This window comes from Dromaius novaehollandiae, chromosome 3, assembly GCF_036370855.1.
Source record: "Dromaius novaehollandiae isolate bDroNov1 chromosome 3, bDroNov1.hap1, whole genome shotgun sequence".
In the NCBI taxonomy this organism is placed as follows: domain Eukaryota; kingdom Metazoa; phylum Chordata; class Aves; order Casuariiformes; family Dromaiidae; genus Dromaius; species Dromaius novaehollandiae.
In genome coordinates, this window is record NC_088100.1 from 91,384,034 (window position 1) to 91,397,966 (window position 13,933).

Sequence of the window (13,933 nt, forward strand, 5' to 3'; positions counted from 1 at the left end):
CTAAGTGCATGGAAAGATGTAGGGTGCCAACAGTGCCAAGGTGGCATAAGAGCAGAAAAACAAAACATACGGAAAACAGAACAGTGCAGACAGATAATACTTTGCACAGTTCGAAAGGAAGTTCACGTGAAGTTACCTCATGCCACTCTAAACTCACGTAAGCTTGTGCTAGTTTGCGTGCATTTCCTCCTCCTGGTACACACTCCAAGACCACACGTGGCTTGATAAGAAAGAAGCAGAATTACAAACACAATACAAAATGTTGAAAAATAGTATTTATTAGCACCCAATTTACATAATTATATGGTACAAATGACACTTACTTGCTGCTGTAACATTAAATAAAGCTGCTCTTAAAAAACATTGCTTATTTCTGGAAGTCCATGTGATTTTGCTCATCACAGATTGCGGGTACAGTATACAGCTATCCCACTTCACTACTGTCATACCAATATAAATACCTTCATGGTTACCTCAATATGGTCTCATTTTGAACTGCACGCTAACATAAGCGGATCAATATAATTTTAAATGACAAAGTATTTACTTGGCTTAATCAGGCAAGTGAATGTAACTTTAAGTATAAGCTACCCAAGAAGTTTCACGAAATACGAACTGCAGTGAAAAATAGAAAATTCAGGGTTGCAATTGAGAAGCTCAAAAATATACTGGTGTATTTCAAAATAATCTCCCACAGAATTTTCTATCTTTGTCATTTTAGATCTTTATCCAGGATTTTAAAATATTGAAGTTTAATATTAAATGTTTGTTGCAGCATTTTCATTTAAAGCAAAAATTTATATTTTTTTATGATAAAGGCTTATCAGATTTTTAGAGAACAAATCACTACTTCATTTCTCTCATTTCCCATGGAAAAAAAGCCTTTCTGGAATCATGAGTTACATGAAATTTATGGATTCGTACTCCCAAGAGAACGATCTCCTTCACAAACTAGAAAAGAGAATATCTCACTTAAGATAACATTCACTTTTATATAACAGTAGCATTTAAACAAGGTAATTTGGTGGTATTGTAATTCTGACACAGCCTTGTACTGAACCATACACAAACTGACAAGCAGACTGTATTACTCAACAAGCAGATATTTCTCATTTGGATCTGCCACTTTGCAAGACACTTGAAGTCCAACATTTTTTCAAAGTAGTCATTCAAAACTGGCATGCAACATCATAACCTCAGCATAATTCTGCTGCGGAATCTTAATCTCCTTTAACTGTTTAAGGAAGAGTTTCCCATCAGTAACAGTAGCCTTTTCCTATCAACTATCTGTTATGGAAGTGACCCAAAAAGAACAGGAGCAACTCTAATTACTAACATTTATGTGGTTACAACCTGCTATATCTCCTCTGAAAGGGAACTGTCAGGTAACTCTAAATCAATAGTTGCTTTTGTAGGAAAATAGTAGTAGAGGATACAAGAACACTAAAAAAAAAAAGTCCAAACTATCATCATGGTAAAAAGTAAATCAGATAATTACTTCAGTTTTATTAATATTAGTTCCATAAGGCAAAGAAATTTGTCTGAAAACATTTTTTGTTCTCTGACAAGTTTCTTTCAAAAGAAACCAACTGAAGATATTTATATGAAATACAATGCAGGCAGCAGACATGCTGACAAATGCCAATAGAAAATGTTACAGCAACGATAGTCTTCTTATCACGGATTTTCTCCTACAAGTTTTTCAGCTGCATGATTCAAGGAAAATATAGCACAAAACTGCTTTGCAGTCTGCTTAGGCTACAAAGGTACAAGAAATTATTAGCTAACATGATCATTTTGCATTTCCAAAAAAAATGCTAACATATGCGACAGTCTTCAAAACCTGTGCATGCTTGTAAATGTCTGACTGCAAGGAAACAACAATTTTAGGAGCCATACATCTGAAAACAAGCTACATTCAGAGACCACTATCTTGATGAAAGGAGAATAAAAAAATAAATTCCTAATGGAAAAATATTAGCTTGAAGTCCATCATTTATCCCTTAAACAATGTTTTTGGCTGCTTTTAGTAAGTAATCCAAAATAATGAAAGTATTTGGCTTGGGAACAAGTTATCCCTTCCCTTTTAGAAAAGTACAAATCCAGCTGTGTAAATCTTTTCTCAACCTTCCACTTAACATTCTGGCGCTAGGACCAAGGGTTTCTTGAAATAGCAAGCGAGTAAACTCACCGAGTGAATACAAGCAGGCAAGGCCTGAGGACCTTGTCAACGCAGGGCTTGGAGCAGGTTAAACACACATGCAGAAATGGTTTAAACATGGGTTTGATCTCCCTGGACCACAGCATGGCCTGGCAGCACAAACAGGGCCAAACTAGTTTAACACACAACAACACAACACAGACTCAATCTGGAAGAAACTTGGGCTAAAAAGCATACGCTATTAAATGCTTGTTTAGTTCAGCTCTAGTTTGGATTTCCTTGGCCATCAACAAGTATCTACTGGCAACGAACCAGTTCAGACCCCTAAATTGTACTGTTAACTGCATTTGCACCTTCTACAGTTGAATTCAGATTCTCAAGAACATCATCTTGATACAGCACTTCATGAGTTTTGACAACAGACTACAGAGCAGTAAAATTAAGTCAGCAGGTGGGATAAGAGATAACTCAGTACAGTAAAAGTGTGTTATGAATAAGGAGGTGCAAAACAGCCTTTTGTTGGTGGTGATGGGAAGGTTAGGGCAGCAGGTGAAATCCCACTACTCTTCAAAACACACACTAAAAAATATCAGTAGTGCTTTACTAATTTACCTTGCCCTGAGAGCCCACTGCAGATGGGATTTTAAGATTCCAAGAAATTATAGCCTATAGAAGGATTTAAGTGAGAAAATAAAGTAAGATTAAAAAATTAAAATAAAATAAAGACAGATAATCTGCACAACAGGTAGGTTAGCACAGGCAGAGACATCCTTTAAAAGGGCTGATTTCCCCAAAATTCTCCCTCACAGGATTAGCCCCATCTGGTGAACAGGAGTATTTGAGCAAGGACTATTTACACAAAAGTCACTCTAGTTCCTCCTCCGTTCTTGTTTCTTTGCTCTATGGTACATAAGATCATCATTTAAAATGTGAGTTATTCCTCCTGAAGCACTCCATACATAACTGGATGAATTAAACATTGTCTACCACTTGTTTCTCATAGTTTCACTCCCGCTCAGTAAAAACATGGCGAGGTTTTGACTAGCAGTTTACAGGCCATTAGTTTCCCCAACACTATTCTTCTATAAACCTAAGCCCATCAATGATGAAATAGCCGAGACTGTTAACTTGTTGTAACCCCATCAGCTAAATACATATCAGATTTAGACAGAACATGCTCAATGCCTTCACCTTCTTATGGAAAAAGGGAGTTTCCTGAAATGTTTTTCAGATAGGGAAAGGTAGTAAACTTTGCAGAAAAATCTTTGCCTCCTCTCTGTCTCTGAACAAGAACAGCTAAACTGAGCATCACTGCAATGCTTACTAACAGCAGATGCCCAAGAAAACTCGAATTGCCATGTCAAAGATTGCAACATTTTATACAAACCAATCCACCATATGTGAGTGTTTTATTATAATCAGATTTCATTTTAACAGTGAGGGCCAAAACGATTTCCACTGAATATGCACAAATTTCAGAATGTTTTTAAATGCTGTATTATAAGCAGCATAATGTTTTCACAGTTATTTCCATGAATCTTATAAGAGCTCCAACTCCCCTGTTAGAAAGCTGAAATACATGCATACTGAAATGAGTCATAAATTACCTGGAACTACTACTGGTTCAATCCACATCTCATTTATATGAAAAAATAAAACTAAAAACAACAGAGAAACATCGATCTACTTGGGCAAATGGTTTGGGCACTCCTTTTTCATACTACTGCTGAAGTGGAAAGTTACAAGCTACAGTTCGTAAGTGCCTTCACAACAGATCTGTAGGGAGAGTATTTTCACAGACTAGGACATTTATGAGGAGTGATGAAAATGACACTACGCATGCAATAAATTATTTCTAAATACAAAGGTAATGACTGATGCAAAAAAAGAAAATTGAGAAGCAAGCCTAATCATCACTTCTGCTTTCCAAATTTTGTGGCTTTGGTTCAATCCATCACAAGACAGAGTCTTAATCCTGTAGTTTTTTTTAAAAAGTGTTTATCCAGAAGGGCAAGAGTGATCCCATTACAGCTGTGTGAGGTATCTATCTGAGCACAGTTGGGCCCCCAACAAGAGGACTAAGAGAAAGGTTCTGTTCTTAGAATTTAAGTAATGACCTATTAGAAATATCTTGCCATCTCCACCTCTAGAGTGGTACAGTTTCGAAATTTGAACAAATTATGTCTTTTACTTTGACACAAAAGAACCTGAATATATACTAAAATTTGTCCTGCGTACAGCCTGCAACGAATGGATGAATGAATAAAACTTAGAAGTCATTCTGGGAAAGCCTCACTAAACTTGCTCCTCTGACTTTTTAAAGGGTTTCCTTTGCTGTCCGTGACAGCGCCAGGCTAAGCTCTGCACAGCTTCCCAGCCTAATGTCACCGAGATCACGTCACTCACATGCAGCACACACTGGCTTTGGACACTTCACTCGTTATCCTCTCTGGAGTTCAGTGAATGATCTGCCAGCTTGCTTGACTGATGGGCGCACGATTCCAAATACCACCACTGTCTATGGATCTTCAAAATAAAAATGCTACTAATAAAAATTTTCCACCAGGATCTCATTTAATATAACACTGAATAAACTATTAATGTTAGATCACAAGCCTGGTGCTTCAGCAAGAGGACTCCAACAAGAACACTGCTATAGCCTTTTGGTGTTGAGGCACAGGAGCAAACACGCCAGCTACATTTTCTTCTGTCACTCAACCTGCCTTACAAAATTTGACCCATTATAAGACAGATTTTAGGAAGCTGTAAACTGGACCACATAGGATTTACTACTTATAATCCACAATAAACATTTCACAAAGGTGTCAAGTAGTCTCCCTAAGACAGTTCTGAAAAGACCCTGCCAAAACGCAGGCTGCAAACACTTCCAAATACACATCTTCAAAGACATTCAAAAACCTTCATGAACTGATGGTTATGTCTGCTTTTTAATTTTTTGTTTCCTTTGGTATGGACTAATACTTCTGCCAACCAAATACTGCCTAACTGACATATCAGTTTATGGAAATTGCTTCTCCCCAAAATTACACTGTTAAAGCATGATTATGTAGGTGGGGAAAGGGGACACATCTGAGATCACACAGATGTACTGAGAAGGACAGTGTGATTAAGTCCTTTATCTTTTACACATTTATTCCAAAGGACAAATTTTTATTTACTTTGAATTCACAACTGCAAAATGACGCTGTATGGCCTAATCACAAAGCTGTATGTTAAACATCACGCACTTACTCAAACACATTATGTAAGGGGCTGATTTAACGCAACATTAATTGAAAACACATGGCAAAAAAAGTAGGTGGTATACAGTTGTACAGACTCCTTGCTAAAAAGCATTTTATCAAAATAAAGATGAATGAGATCCAAAAATATTAATCAGTGATTTTCCTATAAGCAATAAACAAAGTCTTTTATCTGGTACGTCAAAACAATTTTGTCTTTTGAGGCACAAAAATAAATGCATTGACTAGGACTCCATAATAAAAGTGAAAGAAATATTTTCCACAATATAATTATATCTAGAGCTTTTTCCAGGTTATTTCAAATCATTTTGTGCAAGTGTTTTGGTAACTGAATCAAATACGTGAAACCACATGCCACAGTGATGTAATTTAGAAATAAGAATATTTAAACCTAGTGGACCAATTTTCAGCATATGGAAGGACTGCAACTTCTCCTTTTCAGTTAGTCACTAAAATCAAAAGCAGTAGCACAGGCTAACACACACAAAAATTTCTGAGTTAACCATTACAAAATGTACCATGTGAATTAGATATGGGAAAACCAGTAATGGTAAAATGCAATAAACTGAGGTGCACAAAAATGCTTATTGCAAGAATAAGCATTAGGTCCAGTTTTATTCATATCTTTTATATATATATATATAAAAATATATAAATATATATATATAAAAATCCCATTCATGAAATTACCAATTACATCAAACTTGGAAGAACTGCACATAAAAGGGAGGAAAAAAAAATTTAGTGCCCTCAGAAATCAGAAGTTCAAAGCTTACAAAAAACAGCATTAATCATGAAACAAGAGTAAGTATCCAGCTGGAGAAGAAACAGAAATACATACTGAAAAGCAACGGAGAAACCTGAGAAGCAGCAATGCTTGTAGTTATTTAAAACAATTATCAGACAAATAAGATTTGGGTTTGTGAGACGCGAGTCGTAAGACCAAAAGTTTGGACTTCCTATGCAAAGGCATCGTGTTACAGATAAAAAAAAAAAATAATAGTAATAAAAAAAATCATCAGGTTACTTCCAGACCAAGTCCAACGAGTCATGTATAGGGAATGGTGTCGTAGGCACCCAGCTACAGAGAAATGAGCTAACAAGCTGAAAACAAGAAAAGAAAGTTGTGTAAAAGGAGCAGGCTAAAAATAGCTTGAAGAATGATGAAAGGAACATTAATATACAACTAGGGCTAGTGTGCACTTGCAGGTTCCAAATTACAAAGATGATGAGGAATACTTAAAAAGGCACAAAAGAACATGACTTGCAATACTGACATGAAATTACAAAAAAGAACCGCTAAACACCAGGTAAATTCTCCTGTCAGTGAGATATAATCATTGAAATAATCTGCCAAAGGAAGCCTAATCATTTCGAACATACATAAAAACCTCACTGTCCAAGACACTATTAAAATGCACAAGTCTACAAACCTGCTTTAGCAAGCAGATGAACTAGATAACCTAAATAATTTTTTCATCCCTAACTTCTATGACGATGTTCAGATTTGACAGGCTCATGCACAATACCCTGCAGTCCTACAAGTATGTGAACAAGTACAGTAAAAAGACATTGACATCAATTATGAAGACCAGCACAAAAATATATATACTCCACAACCTCTTTGTAAGGCTACATTTGTTTTTTTTAAAGGCACCTCATCCTCTAGCTATTGCCAGCTTTAAAGAATCACATTTCAGTGATTTTCGTCTTTCGATTCACATTTGAACAGCCACTTCTTACATTCCAATTGTAATCAGAATGACCGTCTTTAAAAACAAGCATGCTGGCCTATTAATTTTATGTACAGCAATTTAAACATTGTAACTACGTATTGTATTGTGTAAGCAAAAGCACAACATTCATTTCATACTCACACCATTATCCTTTGTATACACAAACTCAAGAGAACTCTTAATACTAAAACATTAAAATGCACCCATGAAGTCTTCCCTTACTAGACACATTTAATACATGTTTACAATATATATACACATATATAATATACATAACTTTTAGAATTTTTCAAATAAATCTTTGTAATTCCTTTTCAAAAAGAAATAAAATAATGACACTGAAAGAATAAGAGTCAAGTACACAGAACTCTCACAAAATTGAATGCTCAGTTTTGCAGCCAAGTTTCCCCTTTTTCATCGTAACCAAAACGCATTATAAAAACTAAATAATCTGAATTAGTACTACTGTAGTCATCTGTTTAATGGTAAACGTTCTAATCTTATCTATGGAAATATATTGCATATCAGTATCATGAAGTGACATATCTGAATATTCTGAGCAATAAAAGGTATTCCAGGATATTTTAGCAGTAAATATAATGTGTTGCAGGCTCAAACAGCACAGGTCAACCTTTTATTCTAAATAATACAGTTAATCTAAACTCTGAGTTCAGCTTAAAACATGGTCCCATCCTGAAATGTCATTCTAAAACAACATGATCAAATCCTATGCCGGTATCTTTCAATGATTCCTTTTCAAGAAGTGTCAGTTTAAAGGTAAAGATTTATCTATCAACTTCCAGTCTTAAACTCAGGCTGGCATTTGAAAGAGTTGCATTGGGTTCTTTCCTACTCGCATCAGCACCATGCAATCTCCAGCATAAATTCTTCTTTTCGTTCCACTTAAAAGGAAAACACCAACCTCCATAGACTTAGAGAAGAGTAGTAAGAACTCTGATGATGATATGTAATAGAAAAGAATCCATGCACTTTCCTTTAAGAAGGGATAAAAAGACTAAAATATTGGTTTAACAGTTATTTGTCATTCAAATCAACAGAGCAGCTCTGAATACACAAACAAAGCACATCTGTTGAGTAATTAAAAAATAGCACTCATTCTTCACATACCTGATCAATGGCACAACATGTTAAAAAGTTCCACAAGTCTTAAAGTTAGGAAATACCTCTAGAAATAGCAGAATCTTTCAAATTGGTGGAACTTTGTATGGACATCTATTACAGTAATACAACTCATATAGAGTATCAGGTATAGTTTTTATCTTCAAATGAATTAAAGTATTTCGCTGTTACACTTAATGCCCTGAATGACACCTTTTTTTAAGCAGGAACAGAAAGAAGAGATGAACATCTGATAATTAAATTGTAAGAGAGTTTCTTTGGAAAGTTTTGTGATAATTTCTTGTGCCAGACCTCCAAGAATAAACAGTATTATAAATCTGAATAAGTTAATCTGCTACTACAGTATATACAGACTGCTTCAGTCTGTTGTTAATTGTGACTAGACTAAAGGCTCAGCTTCTAGCCACATGCTAATACAGTCTTTAAAAAATTATATAATTTTTTTGCAAACTAAATATTTGCTGTATAACATAAAAGATGTAAGAAAACTTTTCTGCATTTTAATTTTTGTTAGTAATTTGCTTTCCTTTAACCACATTTATCTTAGGCTAGCAGCCAGGTGGCTGAGATTAACTATCAGCTACTGCTCTCTCAACATTATCTACTTATTAATACCAAAGGGATGATCAAGTGCCTCCCACATGGCACAATAATGAGCATGTGAACTGACACTTTTTCCAGGTGATTTAATTTTAAGCACATTAAGATTCCCCCATGAGAAGCATCCCAGGAAGTTTCCCTCTTTTCCCACTCCCTGAAGCAACTGGACCCTTCCTTTCCACTACCCCATTTTATTAATAGAGAATACATAGACCTAAGTTTCACCCAAGGCCTGCCTGGATGAAAACTCACACCCTCTCAAATAAAAGCGCTTCTTTTGTTTTTGAACTATTTGAAACTGAGAGTTTCCAAGCTCTCAGCACCAGCTGAGCTCACAGAAACCAGAACAAACCTTAATCTAGAAAAGAGCACCCTGCAAAAACTAAACACTTACAAACATTCTCTGAATTATAGGGCAGGGTAAGGAGACTCTTGCCCTCCTCTTCTCTTTTGTGCAGCTGGTTAAATATATACAAGCTAGAGTTGAAAGGGGAGCACTCTGTCATACAAACACTTTAGCCAGGGCATCTGCTCCTGCACTGGCAATATAGCATTTGGATGGGTGGAATGCCACATCATGAATGGATTCATCAAATTTTTTGCGATGAGCAGTAAATTCTTGGATGCAGGTCTTGCTTTCAAGATTCCATAAGCGAATTGAACAGTCATGACCTAAAGAAAGGAAAAAAAGACAGTTTTCATTATAATTCTCATATTTGCTACTGTTATGAGAAAGAAAAATAATGAAATTTAATGTACTTACTGCCAGACATCAAATACAAGCCATTAGGATCAACAGCTAAACTTGTAACTGCATCTAAATGAGCTACCATGGAATGGATCAGTTTTCCTTTGAAGAAAAAATAAATTACATTATTTTCTGCAATTGACTTTATTATCTGTATTCATTGCCTAAACCCTACTACAGCCTACATTACTATAAATACAAGATCTTGTCTCACAATTGAATACAGTTACGCAAGAAGTCATTCTTATAATGTTTACTGTCTCAGAAAAGCAACGGTACCAATACCATCAGCTTTGTCAGCCCTTTAAATTGTGTGTGCTAAACAACCCTGATGCTGCAATCAGTCTGCACTTTAAATATCTGCCTCTTAAGTGACTTAAGTTCAGCAGCAGTATCTTGAGTGGGAAGGAGGACAGGGGCCAAGTACACTGGTAAGCAATGAGCATAAACTAAGTAGGAATAAGGGATACATTTAATCAAGGCAGAGAGAATCAATGCTCCATTACATCTTTTCACTATTACAGTAATGATTTAATATTAAAAATAAGAAATCAAGGGTCAAATCTCATTTTTTTTGTTGCAGAAAGTAAGAAAGTATAAAAAATGGAGAGGCTAAATATGTTTCCTTTACTATTTCAGAACTACATCAAACAAGCCAGCTAGTTTCAGCTTTTTTTCTCAGCTTCTATTGGGTCCTTTGACCTCTTCTCATTTAATAGAAATCAGGGTAGCAACACGTAAAATCAACAAGAATACTGGAAGTGCTTAACTTTAAAACTTGGAAGCAAAAAAGTCACAAATTGAACGGTCTCAAGATTCTCAGAAATAAGACCAGATTAATACTACCATTCTGCTCAAAAATTCGTTTAAATGAAGTAATTTATCATTATTTATCTCATTGTGACTCCCACTACAGATTAAAAAAAGTATTAAAAGCTGTCCAGCTATTTCTGCAGAAGCGAGAGATCTGAAGAAAACCTTTGAATCAAATAGAGAATGATGCCCTACAAGGGAACTTCTACCCCTCCAGACCATCCAGACAGAGGTCTTAGGAGCATTAAAATAGTGCCCAAGCTTCCTGCCCTCAGATGAAGATAACAGGCACAACAGAAGAAACATGACTGTGAGCACATGAAAATTAAAAAAGAGATTTCCTTTTATGTTAAATATTGATAACCCCCATATTTAAGGCATTTAAAAACAATTGACAGAGAATATTTAAAGTTCTTCATTACTGCCCCGATAAAGTTTTATATAGGCCGGCCATCTTTTGGCTCTAGCAGTGAAAAGCTATTTCTCTGTCACAGGATATCCACCTCTAAACATCCCCCAGGATTTATGTGAAGAATATTAACCAATGAAATTCTGCTTTATTTTATTCAGTTGCTAAGACTAGAGTCGGCTGGAAAGATACCTACCTGTATTGTTGTCATAGAATTTGATGTGTCTGTCCTCATGAGCAGTGATACTAATTGGAAGAGTTGGATGGCTGATGACTCTGTTTATCTGACAGGAAGAACTGACTGCTAAGAAAAAAAAAACCACACACATCGACACATGTAAATTGCTAAGTCCTTTGAAAGACCGCTACTACAAAATAAATATGTGATCATTCTTATTAGTAATATAATTCTTACCTTTATATAATGGAAATTCTTTCAACTAACACCTTACATAAATTTTACTCTAAAATACTTTCCAAATTACACACACACAGGCATGCATTAACCATACATATGAGTATAAATACAAACAAAACAAACAAACAAGGTCCACAATTTTAGATAGATGTGTCACTTAAGAACGAAAGTCAAAAATGACCAAAAATACTTTTTTGCATTCCCCACCTCCACATTCCTCTTTCTGTCAAGTCAAACTTTCTTCATAATATACAGGCAGTTGACAGAGATTAACATTACAGTCAGCATTGTTTTGGAAGCAAACAGGATTCCCCACCTTAACCACCACATAACAACAACAACAACCTACAATCACTTGATACACAGGGATTAACATTCTTCTTGAAGAAAGGGACTATAGACTATTCATAGCAGCACCACTTCTCTAGCCTTCAAGAATCCTGAAACATCAAGACTATACACACTCCATCCTGCCATTAAACTACTACTGCTCAAGGCAGGAACTAGGAAATTACAGGAAAGAAAAAATTTTGGTGGTTCATGTTTCAATCTAGGCATTGCATTCATGCATGGACTACTGCAAGAGTGCTCTTAAGACAGACAAATAAGCAGAAAAAACACAAATAGCCACTTCACAGATCATCAAAATACAGTCAACTCCCAAATGAAACAAGCTAACTGTATTTAGTCAAACTGTGGCCAAAGGACACTCAACATCGACTAATCAAAGTCTTGCCAAATGAAGTCAAATACCACTAGAGGATCACTTGCTACCCAGATGATGAAAACTTCAATTTTACATCTTCCTCTAAAAATCTGAACCTATGAATAGCGTCAGCATCCATAGGACACCTAAAAATCATCAAAATGTAAATTACTAAAAACACCTAAAAGTACTACTTTATAGCACATGAAACTATCAGAGCTAGCTACCCTCAGCTTTAAAATGCTGAACAAGGCCTGTACTGAACAGTGATAACCTGGACTGGGGGGGGATGGGGGTGGAAATAGGTGATTCATTTTCCTCTTGCCCGGTTCTTCGATAATTTTTTTTTTTTTTTAATGTAGACACAGAAGTACTACAGTGCCTTTATGTAACTAAAAATACTAATTAGGGATTGCTGGTTGTCATACTGGTCTCCTTTTCTTAAAAGGAATATTCCTGCATTATGGTAAGGAGAAGGGCAGTCAAAAAAAAAAAAAAAAAAAAGGGGGGGGGGCAAGAAGGAGGAAAAAGGAGAAAGAATTTCCACTAAATAAAAGTAAGTGATTTAGGATTTTTCTTTTCCACACAGGGACAAAGATGTTGGATATAAATTTTTGTACAATAAGAAATGATATTAGGGAGGGAGGTGGGAGTTTCTGTTCCCGCTTGTAAAAGGGAGGAGTCATTCAACTGTTTTAAAACAGTGGAGCAAAGCTGGCAAGAAGGGTTATTTCCTTTTAAAAATACAATTTGACAGCAGAACTCATTTACAGAGAAAACTTTCAGGGAAAAAAGTAAGGTTCAAATAAAAGAAGAATGAACATTTATATTGTTATCAGGTTACAATTGTAGCCTGAATATGAAACCTTGTGCTTCAGCTCATACTGGTCTCTTTCCAAATGCAGAGGTAAAATAATATCCTGATAGCAGAGTTCTCACAGTTTCCTCTAAAACATCTGATATTGGCCATTGCCATGATTCAAGACATTATATGGAATCCTGTGAATACTCTTTTCCACTGGAGCTTTGCTGTTCTCCTGCAGTGAAAAATCTTGAACCCTACCAGCAAATTACCTAGAAGCATACATAAAAACTAAAAAAAAAAACCAAAACAAACAAAAAAATCCTAAAAAAAATTTTTTTTAAAAAAAAAGCCTACCTTTGGGGCAGGGGAGAATCGTCCTCCCCCATTGTTAAAATAATAAAATAAACTTTATATTTTCCTGATATTACTATTTTTGTGCGATTCCGAAGTAGAGAGAGACTGGAAAATCATAAAACTGCAAAGAACATTGGAATCTATTAAAGAAACCTAGAAAAATCAACATTTTTTCTTGTTTTATTATTTCTTGAAGAATAATTCACAGAGTGTGTGGTTTCTTCTTCCACCTTCTTTCAGAAGTATTTGCACCCTTCTGCTCCTGAAGTGCCCATGAGGTCTGGTAAGTGATGATAACTTGGTGTTACACCTTAAAATGCAACTTATAACATAATTCATATTATAAGCTACCATAACACTGTCTGCCTATTATTTAGAAAGCTAAAAAAGACCATTAACAGTATCTGATCTTAAGCAAGCAAGTTTCTTTCTTTTTCTTTTTTCTTTTTCTTCTTTTTTTTGGATACATACTAGTATCTACTCCAGACTCCAGGGTAAGAATTCTTTGCCGTGTCTCCATGTTAAAAACGCTAGTGTGTCCACTATTAAATGATGCTACCATGAGGCTTGGGTCACTGCTCACAAGATCTACTGATGAAGGGATTCCCATTTCTAGAAAACAATTTAGAAAACACTTCTGTAAGATTTAGTCAAAACAAACAAACAAACAAAGCACTTTGATATCAAAAAGGTCATCTTTATGAAAGGAAAAGTTATGTGACCGTGAAACAAATACAGACTTCTTCTCCAAAACACTACTTGAAATGCTTAAACACAGGA

General features: G+C 35.5%; 1 protein-coding gene across 7 annotated transcripts in view; it reads right to left on the reverse strand.

Annotated features, from left to right (window-relative positions):
• Positions 1-257: 257 nt before the first annotated feature.
• The window catches only part of STRN (striatin), a 73,667-nt gene continuing 59,991 nt past the window's right edge, over positions 258-13,933 (reverse strand). For 6 of the 7 annotated variants that reach the window (XM_026102587.2, XM_026102588.2, XM_064509448.1 and 3 more), the window contains 4 exons: positions 13,625-13,765; positions 11,067-11,174; positions 9,664-9,750; positions 258-9,572 (listed from right to left, as the gene is read on the reverse strand). In XM_026102587.2, coding sequence (XP_025958372.1) covers positions 9,403-9,572; positions 9,664-9,750; positions 11,067-11,174; positions 13,625-13,765 — 506 coding nt within the window. In that variant the 3' untranslated portion in view covers positions 258-9,402. The remainder of the gene's footprint in view (positions 9,573-9,663; positions 9,751-11,066; positions 11,175-13,624; positions 13,766-13,933) is intronic. The other variant, XM_064509446.1, reaches the window with a different exon arrangement.